Raw genomic sequence first — 13,530 nt, forward strand, 5'->3', positions numbered from 1 at the left:
CCAGTGGCCAGCCCCCTGGCACAGGGCTCTTCTGGCTGCCTGGAAGGCCAGCAGTCAGCTGCCTGGCCTGTTTTTTTTTTTTTTTTTTGCTGATTTGGTGCATCTGGGCTGCTGGACTTTGCAAAGTACATGGTGTGAGTCAGGCCCTGCTCATGCAGCAGCACCCAAAGCAGCCTCTCCTGCCTGCCTCTCTCTGCTGGAAGCTCCAAGGTCTCATCTGTGTGGTCCCCTTCCCCTCTCGTTTCCTTGCTCTCCACTCTGAAGGCTCTCTGAGCTGAGTTTCATATGGCTTTTAGGTGAGCGGCAGCAGCGACAAGGCTTGGTTTGGCAGCTGCCTGCCTGTGCTGGGGAGGCTGGGTTGTTGGCAGAGAGCGGGCTGGAAAATTTTTGCATCCTCTCTTGCAGCCACGAAAGAGCAATTGGTCAGGGGAATGTTGCTCTGAGGATCATATGTAAAACAAACAGAGCTGGAGAAGATGTGGGTGGCTTACAGCCCGGACACCTGAGTTTCCACTTCTAAATCACTCGGAGATACTGTTCCCCAAAGAGGAGGCTGAGGCCTGCCCTGTGCTCACCAGCGGGTCTTTGCAGCGTAAATTCTGGCTTCTCCTCCTTGCTAGTCACCCAGGGAGCTCTGCTCCTTGCTGTAACAGTGACTTGTGCCTACCAGGCAATGCCTGCAAGCCCCAGGGCAGCACTGAGTAATGCTCAGCCTCCCCCCGCCCTGGGAAAACTCAACTTCCCTTCCCTTTTGCAAGCTGAGAAACTTGGTCAGAGAGGTTGAATGAGTCAGTTGGAGAGATGCATTTATGCAGCTCAGCATACTGAACTGTCTAGCTTTATGCCAGTCCATGAGATTTTCTTATTTTTTTTCCCCCAGATCCCCTCCCCTTCCTCCTTTCTGTGCTCCCCTCCTCACTGCGCCATGCATTACTTGGTGCTGTTGCCTCCCCCGGTTTCTCCCTCACCTTGACCCTTTCCTGAGCCTCTGGCTCCCTGCCCCAGCCCACCACACGTAGCTGGCAGTGCTTGTCTCTCGCTCCTCTGATCGCTGCACGATGTTTAGCTTGGGAGATTGCATATCTCAGTGCAGGACCCCCACGTGCTGGGGAACGTGCTCGCCTGGAGGATGCTACTGGGGGAGAGACAGCACATACTGCTCACAGAAAATGCCTCTCATGCCTATCATGGAGCTACAATGTGTGTGATGCACACTAAGCCATGGATTAGCAGGGTTGGAGGGCATCACAGCTGGGTTCATGAGCAGCAGGGGGTGCAGGCAGTGCTCAGGTGAGCCCTCCTGTGCTCATGCCTCAAGAAAATCAATGCCATGTGCATGGAGTTGGGCATGGCTGGGCAGGGATGAGTGAGGTTGGTGCAGCCTCCAGCAGCTGCTGCCAGCTCTGCACCTCCAGCAGCGCCGTGTTGGTGCAGGATGGGTTCTGCAGAGGGGGTTTCTGCAGGAGCAGGGTGAGGGATAGGTGCAGGGGGCTTGGTGGTGTCTGCTGTGCTGCAGCTGGGCTGAGCCTGCAGCCTGAATCCCTTGCTTTCACGAGCAGTAAATTTCCTCGCTGATCTTACCAAACTCAAAAAAAAAAAAGCTATAAATGACTTACCTACTCGAAGCCTGTGGGCTCTGCATTGTATTAAACATTAACCTGCCCTTCTGAGCCGAAGTGCTGACTCTCTTGGTAATTCCGAGGCCTGGGTAGCCAAATAAAAGGATCCTTTGTCAGCCGATACTTCAGAGAAATCCCTTCGGCCATTTTCTGTCTCATCGTGTTTGTTTGGCCCCGCGGTGGAAAGCCTGCTGCACAATTTGCTGTTTGTATTTGTGCAGTCAAGCCGATCGGATGGCTGTACCCCAGCCGTGGCTCGACATGCCGGTCACCGGCAGCCCCGCAGAGGCACAGGCACACGTTGCACAAAATCACACGCACGTGTAACCGTATGCTTCAGTGCACCCCTGCACGTGCAATCACACTTAATCAGGCACACACGCACATACACGCACGTGCAAGAGGAGCTGAAAATTCTTTTGACATTCTGTAAAATGTATCCCCATGAGCACAGGGTATGAAAAGTCGCCATGCCCATGGGAGAGATGCAGGCAGGAGCAGAGCAGCACTTGGGAGTGGGTTCTGCCCCTGACTTTGCCCTTGCTTGGTGTGCGAGGTGGGGCAAGCCGTTGTGCTATTGTTTCTCCTCCATGGATTGTGACTAATGATTTCAAAAGAACTTGTGGAAAGGGTAATATATTGTTACTATGGGCTTAGAGATATGTTTGCTTAAGTAACAAAGGCTTTGGTGGTTCGAAAGTTTTTGTGATGACAGAACTCTGTGAAAATCTCCCTGCTGGGACCGCAGTGCTGCAGTAATTCAACGTGGCCATGCAGCAGCGGTAGGGTTGCTGCTGCTGGCACCCCAGGAACGTGTGGGTGCTCCTGAGCTGTTTCGCTGCAAAGCCTTTGTGCTCAGCGCTGGCTGCCCCAGCAATTTCAGCTGGTCTTCAAATTTCATTTTAAATGACCAAGAGAGGTTCAGACCTTTTTTTTTTTTTTTTCATATCTATTATAGAGGTGATAGTCTGTGGCTGAGAAATGGTAACAAATACAGATGGGACTGTAACCTCGCAAACCATCCACTGTTTCTCTGTCCCTGAGGATGCCAGCGTTAGGGCTGGGGTTCAAAATGGTTCTTCTACTATGGAGAAGTCCAAAACTACAAAAAAAAAAAAAAGAAAGGGGGAGCAGACCAAAACCCTCTTCGTAGCAACCCCTGCCTTTTAGCTGGTGGAAGCGTCTCACGTGGCCGGGACTCAGGCTCCGCACCTCTGTGGGTGGCTCATCTCCCAGGCAGGGGAAATCTTTGCCGTGATCAGCCCCATCCCTCTTCCTGCACTTCAGTGTGCCTTTAGTCATCGCTAGCCTTAATTTGCTGCTCCTTCCTGTCTGTGTTAATAAGGCCCCCGGCTTTACTGCGTTTGTGCCGCTAATTGTCCAACAGGCGTTTCACCAGGGACCGATCCGGAGCACGCCCGCTCTCCCCGCAGCCCCGCGTGCTGAGGCACAGGAGGAATTTCACGTGGAGCCTCCCCTTCCCCGAGTAATAGCAGGGGAAGGTGGGGGGGATGCCAGATCCCCGTGCATTGGGAAGCCAGTTATTTGATCCGGGGCTCGTGCGGAGCTCTCCCCATGGCGTGAGCCCGCAGGAGCCTCTCACTCCACTTGCAGCCCTGAATGAGCCCTTTAGGCCTGGGCTCAGCGAGGGGAGAGGTGTTTGTGCTGCCGGGCCGCTCGTGCACTTTGAGCTGGGAACTGCCAGGCTTGAGAGCAGCGCTGACCTGAGCTGTTTTGGCAGCCGAGGGCCGAGTCAAAGCTGTGGGGTGTGCCGGGCTGGAGGCATGAAATTCCCTTTCTTCTCCCACTGCCGCTCTGACCGACTGCACCGCGCTTTCCAGGGCTGGCTGTCGGCAGCGGTAACCCACAGATCCCCTTTGTTTTCCAAGGCGATAACGTGGAGCCGCCTGGGAGGCTGAGCCTTGCTCTACCCCTGCCGGTGCCGGGAGAGTTGGAACAGCCCATAACCGAGTGCGTGATTAGGAAAGGTGTGCGCTAATTAATGGGAGCGCTGGGCTGCCCCTCGGCTGCAGCCGCACGCGTGGATGCGGTGGCGGCGTGCGCGTCTCCTCCCTGTCCCTGCCTGCGCGAACAAAAGGACTGAGCCCGTGGCACAGCACCCCGGGGACAGCTGGCGGAGCCGTCCCGGCGCTGGCTGTCCTTCGTATGAGCAGCTCGAAGGAACAGCATGAGGAAATCTTCGTATTCAGGTGAGCAAGCGGCCGCCCCGCTGCGCCTCTCTCCTCTCGGCTCTCTCCCTTTGGGTCTGTACTGGGAAAAGAAGAAAGTTTAAAAACTGAAGTATAACTTGCCCGAGCCCCTCTCCTTCCAAGTAGCTCTGTACTGGAGAAAGGGGCTTGCTTTGCTGTGTATAAACAAACCTTGTTGATGAGTAGAAAAGGCTTAAAAAGCAAAACAAATCCAGGGAAGCAGCTTGTGCGAGCCAAAACCCAGCTGTTGTGGCACGGAACTTGTTGTTCAGAAGGCACCTGGGTCAGTACAGGGCTGGCTCCTGTGCCGAGTGGCAGCCTGAAATTAAAACGGGACAGTGCCATTGCTTGTGACACCAGCCGCAGGGCTGGCAGGGCTCCCGGCTGCCCCACGCAGAATAACTGGGACCCCCAGCCACCACGGGATTCTCCCTCCTCCTCCTCCTCACCCCAGCTTTGCCGTTTTGCCCTGCCAGGTGAGGGCTCCGTGCCCTTGGCTTCCTGAGGCTCACTCAGGCTCCTTCCTCCCCAGCTGACCTGGGTGCGAGCAGCCACGGCTGCCAGCTTTTTCTCTGAGCTCTCTGTGAAGCCTTGCCAGCAGCCCCGAGAGGTGGCTGGTGCATGACAGCACGGACGTGTGCCCTGTAACAGGTCCGTGGCTCGCCCTGTGCGGCTCGGTGCCCTCTGGCAGCTCTGCCGGGCGCAGGATTTGGCTCTGCAGCTCATTTCTGTTCAGCTCCAGCTTCCAGCCCATGACTGTGCTCTGCAAGCCCCGTTCTGCCCTGGCTTCACCCTGTCTGATTCAGGAACACGGTGTCATCATGCTGGCCTCCGTCCTGAGTCACGCGTCTGGGCCGTTGCTGCGTGGCGGTCACCGGAGCCACGTAACAGCCCGCGGCACTCAGGGGAGCTGGTGGCTGTGCTCACAAACCCCCATGTGATGCTGCTGCCTGGTCGTTACAGTCAGTAGCATTTCCCCGCGGTATGTTTCTCTTACCCAAGCGGCTGAATGGACTGCCAGGGAGGTTTTCTTAGGGCGTTTGTGCCGGGAACCAGGGGAAGGGCTAAGAATGGTTATTAACATGTTGTAATAGATTAAAGCTGGTGTTAATGATGACGAGTTGCACCTAGGGAAAGCTGTTGTTTGTACAGGCCTCCTGAGGTGCTCCCAGTGGCTGAAGAGGCCCTGGAGCAGACAGGAGCAGTGCAGGACCAGGCGTGGGGATAGCTGGGGGGCTGAAGAAAAAGCTGTTGGTGTTGTGACCTGAAATTAAGGCTTCTCACGGATGGAGCTGTGTGTTCCTTAATTGCTTTGTTTGCTTTGGGCTAATTGTGCTGGAGTGAAGCTGTGGCACCACAAAGCCCCTGAGATAATCGTGTCTCTGCTCAGTGTCCAAATCCATGTTAGCTTGGTGTTGCAATGAAGATCAACTGACATCTGGTCAGTACCTTTAATTCAGAAAGGGACTGCAATCGTATTTTGGAAACACTGCTTGCCTGGAGTTTTGATTAGGTACGTGGCAGCTATTTACAGAAAAAAGGAAGGGAAGAGTTGCACTAACCAGTTAAAACAACAGCACAATTACGCCGTGACCACCCCTAAAGCACAGGCAGCTCTTGTAAGCAGCTCTGTGTATGTTGCAAAGGCTCTGCTTCTGGTCGTGCAATTCCTCGTTGTGCTGAGCTGGGGCCTTACCTCCCCTGGCTCACAGGGAAGGAAGGCACTCGGTGAATCACCCGCTGCGCCACAGAGGCCTTTGGAGAGCTGCCACCTGCGTGCCAGGCAGAGCCAGCCCTCCTTATCCCGTAAATCTGATGGTTTTACAAATCGGGGAGCAGCAGCGGTGACTTGCTTTGGGGAAATTCATTTGCAATCCAAGAGACAAGTAAGAGGGTAGAGAGAGCTGCAGAGCCTCCGGGCTTTCTACGGATGGAGAAAGCAGGGAGATGACAGACGAGCAAGTTCTCAGTACAAAGCCTCACTTCTCAAACACCGTGCTGGCAGCCTTGACAGCCTGGAAACTCATTGCCTTGCTGAGAAACTGCCCTAAAGTTGGGACAAAAGAAACAATTAACTCCCTCAACCCCTTTTGGAGGTTAGGGAGCATCCCTTCCTTGCCTCTTCCATATATTCTGAATTTATATGGTGGACCAGCTCCCAGTGAACCTAACCAGAAGATTTCACGACTTCGTGGGGCTGAAGCTCCAGCCCTGTCGTCCTCTGTTAACACAGCAACACTTTGTGGTGTGCTCCGTGAGCAGGCTGTTCCCCACCCCAGCCGAGGTTTACCTTTGCTGAAGACCTTCAGGGGAAATCATTACCCATCTGCTACAACTCTTGAGCACATGCCATATAGGTGCGGTTGGGATAGCGCTCGCCTTCGGATGCTTTACCTCTTACTGATAACGAGAGGTTCAGACCTTTGTGCTGTAGCTGCAGGCGCTGGAGCTCAGCCCACAGCTCTTTTCTGGAACTTCCTGGCAAGAGGAGAGAAGAGGGCAAAAAAGGGATTTTACACAGCAAGTTAGAAATGAGCAATAACCACTGCTGAAGCCAACTCCTAAATGTTTGCTTTAGGGATGTCTATTATTTCAGATGCTTGAGGAAAGGAGAGTTTCTTCTGAGTTATTTTAGTTGTCCTGAAATATTATTTTTAAAGGGTTTTTGGATTCTCATTTTCCATTACTCAAGCACAGTTGCATTGCCAAAGAAGCAACAGACAGGATTCATGACAAATGCCACAGTATTTTATAGGCATTTCAAGGATGATGCAAACTGTTTTAGCCAAAGACTGCTTACAGTTTCAGGTTTGTAAGTTGGCATATTCTGAAATAAGGGTTGCACTAATTGCAGTAGCTGCAGAACTTCCATATGTGACCCACCCTTACCTTAACTATCAAGTCCTAATTTATTGGTAAGGCAGGTATTTAGAAATAACTGCTTGTGTATGAGCTAAGGTTATAGGGAAAAATGCAGAAGTAACAGAGGGAACTGACCTGGTGGTTGCATTAGAATTTGGGAATTTTTTTCCCCTCATCATGACTCAAACAGATTCCCTATAAAACATGGACAATAGGATATCAGGCAAACTAGGGTGGTTGGCATTAGCTAGACTGGGATGTGCTGTGGAAAGAGTTCCATTGTCCCACGGGATGGTTTTTAGTGTCTTAGGGCCCTCCCCTTTAGTGCAGCCCTGTTGTGTTGCCTTGGTGCTGATACCACCTGGCGTTCTGTAGGTGCTGACTGCCTGCAGCTCTGGTCCAAGTCAGCAGCTGGGACGGGTGTTAGGAGGGCAGGTCAGGATTGTGATCCACCAAACACTTCCCTGCTCGTGCTGGGGTATGTGCACCCAGTGCCGGAAGGCGAGGGACTGAAGATGAGGCCCTGATAAATCTGCTTTACGATATGGCTGAAGATAGCAAACAGCTGCGGTGCCCTTCCAGGGACACGTGGGTGACCTTGAGCTCCAACTAAAAGCGCCCGATGCCAGCTGCTCGGTGCCTGCTGCCAGAGCCACGTCCTCAAAGCACCGGGCGGCCGCCTCCAGGCAAGCGCAGCTCTCGGTGGGGATGGGAGCGCTGCAGAGCACAGCAGCGGGGATGGCCCAGGGATGTGCAGTGCAGCAAGAGATCATCTGGCAGGAAATGCAGGAGCTCTCCAAAGCGCGGTGAAGGGCAGTGGGTAGGCTTGGCCCCCCCCCCAAAAGCAAGCATCAGGGGTTGTGGCTGGGCAGGCGCCTGCTGAGAGGGTCCCGAGTACAGCTGAGATGGCTGGGAAAATTCGAGAGGGAATCTTTTCCAGGCTGACACTGCACGTGAGAGGCCCGGTGTAATTCCCCCCGTGGCTTTTAACCTCGCTGTCATAAAAGCTGCTAGGTGTGGCAGAGATGACACGGGGCTTGCAGAGCCCCATTGTTCTCTCCTGAACCGGACCCGGTGTACTCAGAGCCAAGTGGCATTTTGTTTGTTTAAGCCATGGAAAAATGAGCGAGGTTGTTCAGGTTGATTTTTTTTTTGTAGTTCCTTGATCGAGCTGTAGTATCAAGGAAAAAAAAAAATAGAGCTTGGATCCAACAAAAACATCGGTTTAATTTAAATTGTCATTTTTTAACAGAAACTTCCAATATTTTGTTTTGAAATACGTAAAAAGCCATTTCCTTGAGCTCAAACTCACAGATAGCTCTTAGTCTCCAAAAGCTGCGTTGCTGGGCCAACAAGCTATCATAAATAAATGACTGCACTGGGGATTTGCCATCAGCCAGAGGAAGCTGCATCCTCAGTCTGCGGCCGTTCAAACCTATCGCTTGGAACCTGAATTCGGTGCAAGCAACGCCTCTGCCAGGTCAGCTGAACGAGCTGTCCTCTCGCACCATTTCCACTTGTTATCCCTGGATGAAACAAAGCTGCCTTGTGCCCGATGCACTGAAGCACATTCCTGGTGCGTCTGCTGCAAGGAAGTGTTCAGCCTCTGCGTATCGAGACCGAAGCACTTTGCAGTTTTTCAGCAGGGAACTGGTGAAGGAGCAGGCGCTGCTGTCACTGACCCATCTGCGTAGTGCTTGTGCAAATACCCTGCAGTGAGGGAAATGCATCAGCCTTTGGGAAGGCTTCTGCAGAACAGCAGGAGCAACAAAAATCCCCTGCACCCAGAAAATGGGCAGAGCAGCGATGCCCAAGCTGGTTTCTTGCCTTTTCCTCCAGTAGCAGAGCTGAAGCACTTGTCAAGTCAATGCAAATGCTGGAAACCTGAAGGGGCAGGAGGAAAGCTGGGAGAGGATGGGATGATGGCACCGGCAGTGCCACCATGGGGTGAACTTCCCCAGGAGTGCCAGTCCTAACATCACGGTCAAAACTTAAGGCTTTACATGTTGTGCATTACTGGGTTTTGTGTGGGCATTGTGATACCTTGCGTTACTGACGTAACAGGAAGGAAAATAAGGACTACAAAATGAACTTTATTGATAATCCAAGAATAGCAGGAGGCTGGTGCACAAAGGGCTTTGTATCTTGTTTTCAGGATGCTGAAAGGTCTACAGGTTGGCTTGGTCAGCTGCGTGGACTTAAAAGAAGCCATAAGTCAGATCTGTGTGAAAGCTGGCTGATACCAAATGTCCACGGCCCCCTATTCTGGCTTTAAATCCCCAAACAAAAGAGAAAACAGGCACGATCCAGTTTCTGTATGGCAAACACTTGCTTATTGTTTTAGGAACTGCATCTCCAATTAGTCCATGCCTCACACTCACATTTTCCAACCAGTAAACAACAGCCTCGGTGCCTTGTCATGTTTACACGTTCTGCCTGGTGGGCTTTCTTCCCCAGCCCCCTTCATTTATTTATTTTTTTACTACTTGGTCTATCCCATCACGCCAGTTGCTGCTCTGTCCCTGCCTGAGCCACTTCCCTTCACTGTGTGATGGCTGGATGTGGCCTTCGACATCCCTGCTGGCTGCTGCCCCGGCGTTGTATGAGCTACGGCAGCATTCAGAGGCTCCTGGAGAGAAGGGCTACCACCAGGCTGAGTGCTGCAGGGGTCTAGGGTGAAAATGCAAGTCTCTTTCCATCCCCACGCCTCCAGATTTCTCAATAGCAGGCTTGCACTATGAGGTTAACGTCCAAAAACCTTTGAGTACTTTGATTATTTCTAAAATGGAGAAGGTATGCATTAGAGAATTAGATTTCCAATGTACCTGTCCTCCTCTTTTGTTAATAATGTTGGAATTTTCCCCAGAGTCCTACAAATTCTTGGTGTCTCCAAGGGGCAAAGCACCTTGGTGCTTGGACAGACCCTCAGCATCCTCTCAGCAGCCTTTGAGGCCTCACCGTGCCTTTCTGGGGCTCAGCAGATACGAGAGCTGCTGATGGCACCTGGCGTCCGTCCTGGGAAACTCACCTCTCTGCTTGCTTGCTGCAAAAAATGAAACGCAGATGTGGGATGTTCAATCACAAAGCACAATTGTTATATTGTACTCATATGCCGACAGAATATATTGCTGTAGGTGTCAACACGCCCTGTGTTGCAGTCATGTTTCTGATGGCTTAAGATGATTGATGCGGTGTTAGGAGAATGGTTCTCCAATGGCAGTGTCACACGGTGCTGGGGTGGCAGGATCAGCGTGACGGGTTGGGCTGGGTGCTCTGCCACTGCCAGGTTTGGCTGCCTGTACGGGCAGCGCTGGAGCTTTGCTTCAGGTAGCAAAACATCCCAACGACTGCTAGGAAAGTTCAGAGAAGCAGAGGAATCCAGCCTGTGAGAAAGCCACATAAGAAATGGTGACATGTAGAAAGAAGAAAGCTGTCTAGGGCTTGATGGGGTGAGAAACTGTTCTTGCAGAGTACCATTCACCATCTTCAGTGCTGCTCGGCATGAGCAAGGACAAGAAGTGCCATGTGCAATGAGGAAATGCTGCAGAGTAATTCCATGGAGAGCTCATGGCAAGCAGGTACACAAGTGACACGGAAACGGGGGCTAAAGACATTCCTTTCTTTCCTCCTGCACTTCCATCACTGTCGGCATGCTCCTGGACTTGCCCTTGGCCTGTGTGCAGCTCCTGCTCCCTTCCCTGCTGCTGACCAGTGCAGAAGTTGCACCTGGCCACAGCTCAAACTGGTGGAGGCTCGGTGTTGGCTCCCCTCTGCCCAGCCACTGCTTGCTGTGAGGCAGGGAAAGCCCTGAGGGAGCGGTGCTGCTCGTACCAGATAGTGAGCAGAGCTTTCTGCGTGGCGTTACCGTGCCTCCTACATGCCTCCTTTCAGCACGTGCCAGAGTGGTAAGGGCTTTTGCTGCTTAAGGCTAGAACCAGATCCGGGGCAAAGTCTGTGGAATAGCAGAGGACTTTGTACTGCAGTGGAGGGAAGTGTAGCTTGTGAAGCTTTAACATGTTAGATAGCCATGCAGTCTCCGCTTTCTTTTTCTAAGCTCCCTGGGACACGCGGGGGCAGGTGGGATCTGCCTGTCCGTAGGGGTGATGCTCACCAGCCCTGCCTCGTCCCTGGATGTGATACACCGTGCTCTGTGCCGGTGCTGAGACCCTGCTCTGCAGCTCCCAGCCTGATTCGAGAGCACAACAGTGATGAACAGAAGGCCCCCCTGGGCAGAAGGGGCTCACTGTGAAGTTATTGCTTGACTGTTAGCACGGAGTTAGCATTGTGTTAGTGCAGTCTGAAGCACAGTACAAGTTACCTCTGACCTGAGCTTTTCATTCTGGGGAGGGCAGCTTCAGATCTGCTGTCCAGAGCATGCAACTGTCCCTTCCTTCCCCTCCAACATGGTACTGCCTCCAAGGCTCCCAGACGGGAGTTGAACTGGAGAGGCTGTTGCAAGTAGCAGCAGAAGGGTTTTATTTTTTTCTCCCCCCCCCCGCCCCTTGTCCATGCCAGATGAGTATTATTTACAGGAAGCACTTTGTGCAGCTTGGAGGTTTGTTTAGAGAAGGAGTGTAGAGGGAGGAGTCAGTTAAAAGCATAATGGAAATAAAAAAGGTCGTGGTAATGCTCGAGAAAGTCCATAATTTCCTGGTGTGGGAGTTTTGCTATTCTGGGGACTGAGGGAACAGCAGAGCTCGGGCCCTGGTTCCCAGGGGGAGACGGCGTTCGGTGGGGTCAGTGAGCAGAGGAACCAGACCCGCCTTCCCTGGGAAGAGATCAGATCCTGCTGTGGCTGTGGGGCTGAACCCAAATCAGCTGCTGGAGACGCAGTGGGTCCCTGGTGCGGTGTCCTGTGCTCGGAGGGACCGGAGCCATGTCCCTTTGCAGGCTGCAGCAGCAGTGCTGGAGAAACCCTGAGCGTGCCCGCTTGGGGAGCAAGCTGGAGTCCTAATCTTCAAGAGCAGCCCCTGGGTGCGAGTTTATTTTTGCTGTTATCAAGGGAAATGGGGATTGCCTATAGCCTTATATAATGCACAGAATAAACAAAGGAAATGAGTACAAGATGCCCTCGGCAATTACAGCCAAGAGCTGTTGTTGAATGACTCAGCAGCCGAGTTGCAAGTGCCTGGACATGTACAGAGAAAAGTTGCTGAGAAAAATAACAGATCTTGGCGAGTTGCAAGTCAGGACAAAGGAGCTGCACGTGATAGACCATGGGAGGTTGCAGGGATTTATTCAAGTGAGTTTAAGGCCGATGAAAAGCTGTGAGTTAACACGGCTGGAGGCTTTGGTTTGCCTGCAGGAAGGATACAGATGTGGGCATGAAGAGCATGCGCTCACATGAGGAGCAAGTGTCCTGCACCAGCTTGGCTGGGGGGAACACCCATCTTCTCTGGGGCTGGCGTGCTCCGGGGCTGTCCGAGGGCTTTGCTTCCTAATATTTGATTGCCATTTTTCCCCTCCAAGATGACTTTCAATCTTTAAAATCAAAAGCAACTGTTTTTTAAAATCAGTGAGGCTGAAACACTATTCATTAACTTGGAGTTTGGAAATCTGATGTCGCTGCTGTTCCCGAAATGCTGCGGCTCTTCCCGTCCTCTGCTTTGCTTTGGGGAAGCTTTCTGACCTCCCTGATCTTCGGTGTCCTAACAATAAGGGGAGTCACGTGTGCTGTATTGCTTTTATCTGAGGTCAATTGCTAGAAGCACCAGGAAATCCTTAAAATCGGACCTTTGTTATGTGCTCTCACAGCCCTGTTTGCCGCATGAAGAGATTTTTCCCCTCTGGTGTCCTGCCTTCACGTGTTTAAGAGCGTGTTTTTATCAAATCGGGCATAACACAGAGATGTGAGTTTGAGTTGTGCCCAAGCTGTACGAAAACCACTGCCTCCTACCCTTTGATTTCAAATGCCTGTTTTTATGTTTTCAGTGGGTAGGTTACAGCTCTGTGAAGTGTTGAGTATTTACTGAATAGATCGGACTTGCGCAGCCCGAAGGGCTAACATTGCTGTAGCTAATTGTCCTTTGACGTTAATTGTCATTCAGTTGCATCTGTAAACGTTTTCTCAAATTGCTGTACTGACACGTGAGGTGCTTTAGTTGGCAAGTCCCACATCTGAGCAGGGGAAGGCTGTTGGTGCTGCGCGGTCGTAAGGGGATGTCATGGCTTGGGTGGTCTCTCCCTTCCCCTTTGGCAGCTGCAACACGAGGCTGGGATTTATTCCCCGGAGCGGATTTTTTTGTCAGATAAACCTCTGAATAGTGATGTGAAATAATCCGACAGCTGATTTCTGCAGCTCAGGGTATGGAGGATGAGCTCAGCTGTCCTGCCTTCGATCTATCTGCAAAGGCTTCGAGCGCTCCTGCACAGCGGAGCTGCTCTGCTGCCCGTGTCAGCCCCTGTCCTGGGAATCAGCATCAGGCAGTGAAGTTTTGTAATAAATGCCATGATTTTGGGGCAATGGGGGAGGTGGGTGGCAGAGAAGAGGATAGCTGAATTGTTGTTGTGGTTTTTTTTTTGTGGTTGTTTTTTCTGACTTCCTTAAGATAATCAAGGAATAACAAGAGCCCTGCGCTTAAGCCGTGATGGAGAAGGAATGGTTAAGATGCTGTTTCATAATCCGTCAGGATTAATGTTCAGATTTTACTGAGCCTCTTATGCCCTTTGGGGCATGAATATAAGTACAGGAGCACCCAAGAATGGATATAGGCCAGAAAAACCTCCTGTGGTAACGTGCTGGGTGCTTATTATGGGAGGCATCTGTGTTAGATCCTTTCACAAACTGCTCCTGTTCGCTAGTGGGACTCCTGTGGGATGCTGTCGGCAGGGTTAGTAGC

The 13,530-nt window shown here is 52.1% G+C and overlaps 1 protein-coding gene and 1 long non-coding RNA gene across 5 annotated transcripts in view; one reads left to right on the forward strand and one right to left on the reverse strand.

The window, feature by feature from the left end:
- Window positions 1-3,374: 3,374 nt before the first annotated feature.
- The window catches only part of SEPTIN9 (septin 9), a 129,511-nt gene continuing 119,355 nt past the window's right edge, over window positions 3,375-13,530 (forward strand). Inside the window, exon 1 of one of the 3 annotated variants that reach the window (XM_083804822.1) lies at window positions 3,375-3,829. In XM_083804822.1, the coding sequence (XP_083660948.1) occupies window positions 3,808-3,829 (22 nt within the window). In that variant the 5' untranslated portion in view covers window positions 3,375-3,807. The remainder of the gene's footprint in view (window positions 3,830-13,530) is intronic. The other 2 variants (XM_083804819.1, XM_083804824.1) reach the window with 2 other exon arrangements.
- LOC310883847 lies at window positions 3,761-11,477 on the reverse strand. 2 transcript variants are annotated; one of them, XR_014573889.1, is made up of 3 exons: window positions 4,827-11,477; window positions 4,001-4,626; window positions 3,761-3,890 (listed from the first exon to the last, which is right to left on the reverse strand). It is a non-coding gene; the product is annotated as an uncharacterized lncRNA (long non-coding RNA). The 2 variants fall into 2 exon arrangements; XR_014573890.1 differs by lacking the exon at window positions 4,827-11,477 and having other exon boundaries at window positions 4,001-4,148; window positions 4,279-4,807.

The sequence above is a fragment of the Anser anser genome (assembly GCF_964211835.1).
Source record: "Anser anser genome assembly, chromosome: 19".
Lineage (NCBI taxonomy): Eukaryota > Metazoa > Chordata > Aves > Anseriformes > Anatidae > Anser > Anser anser.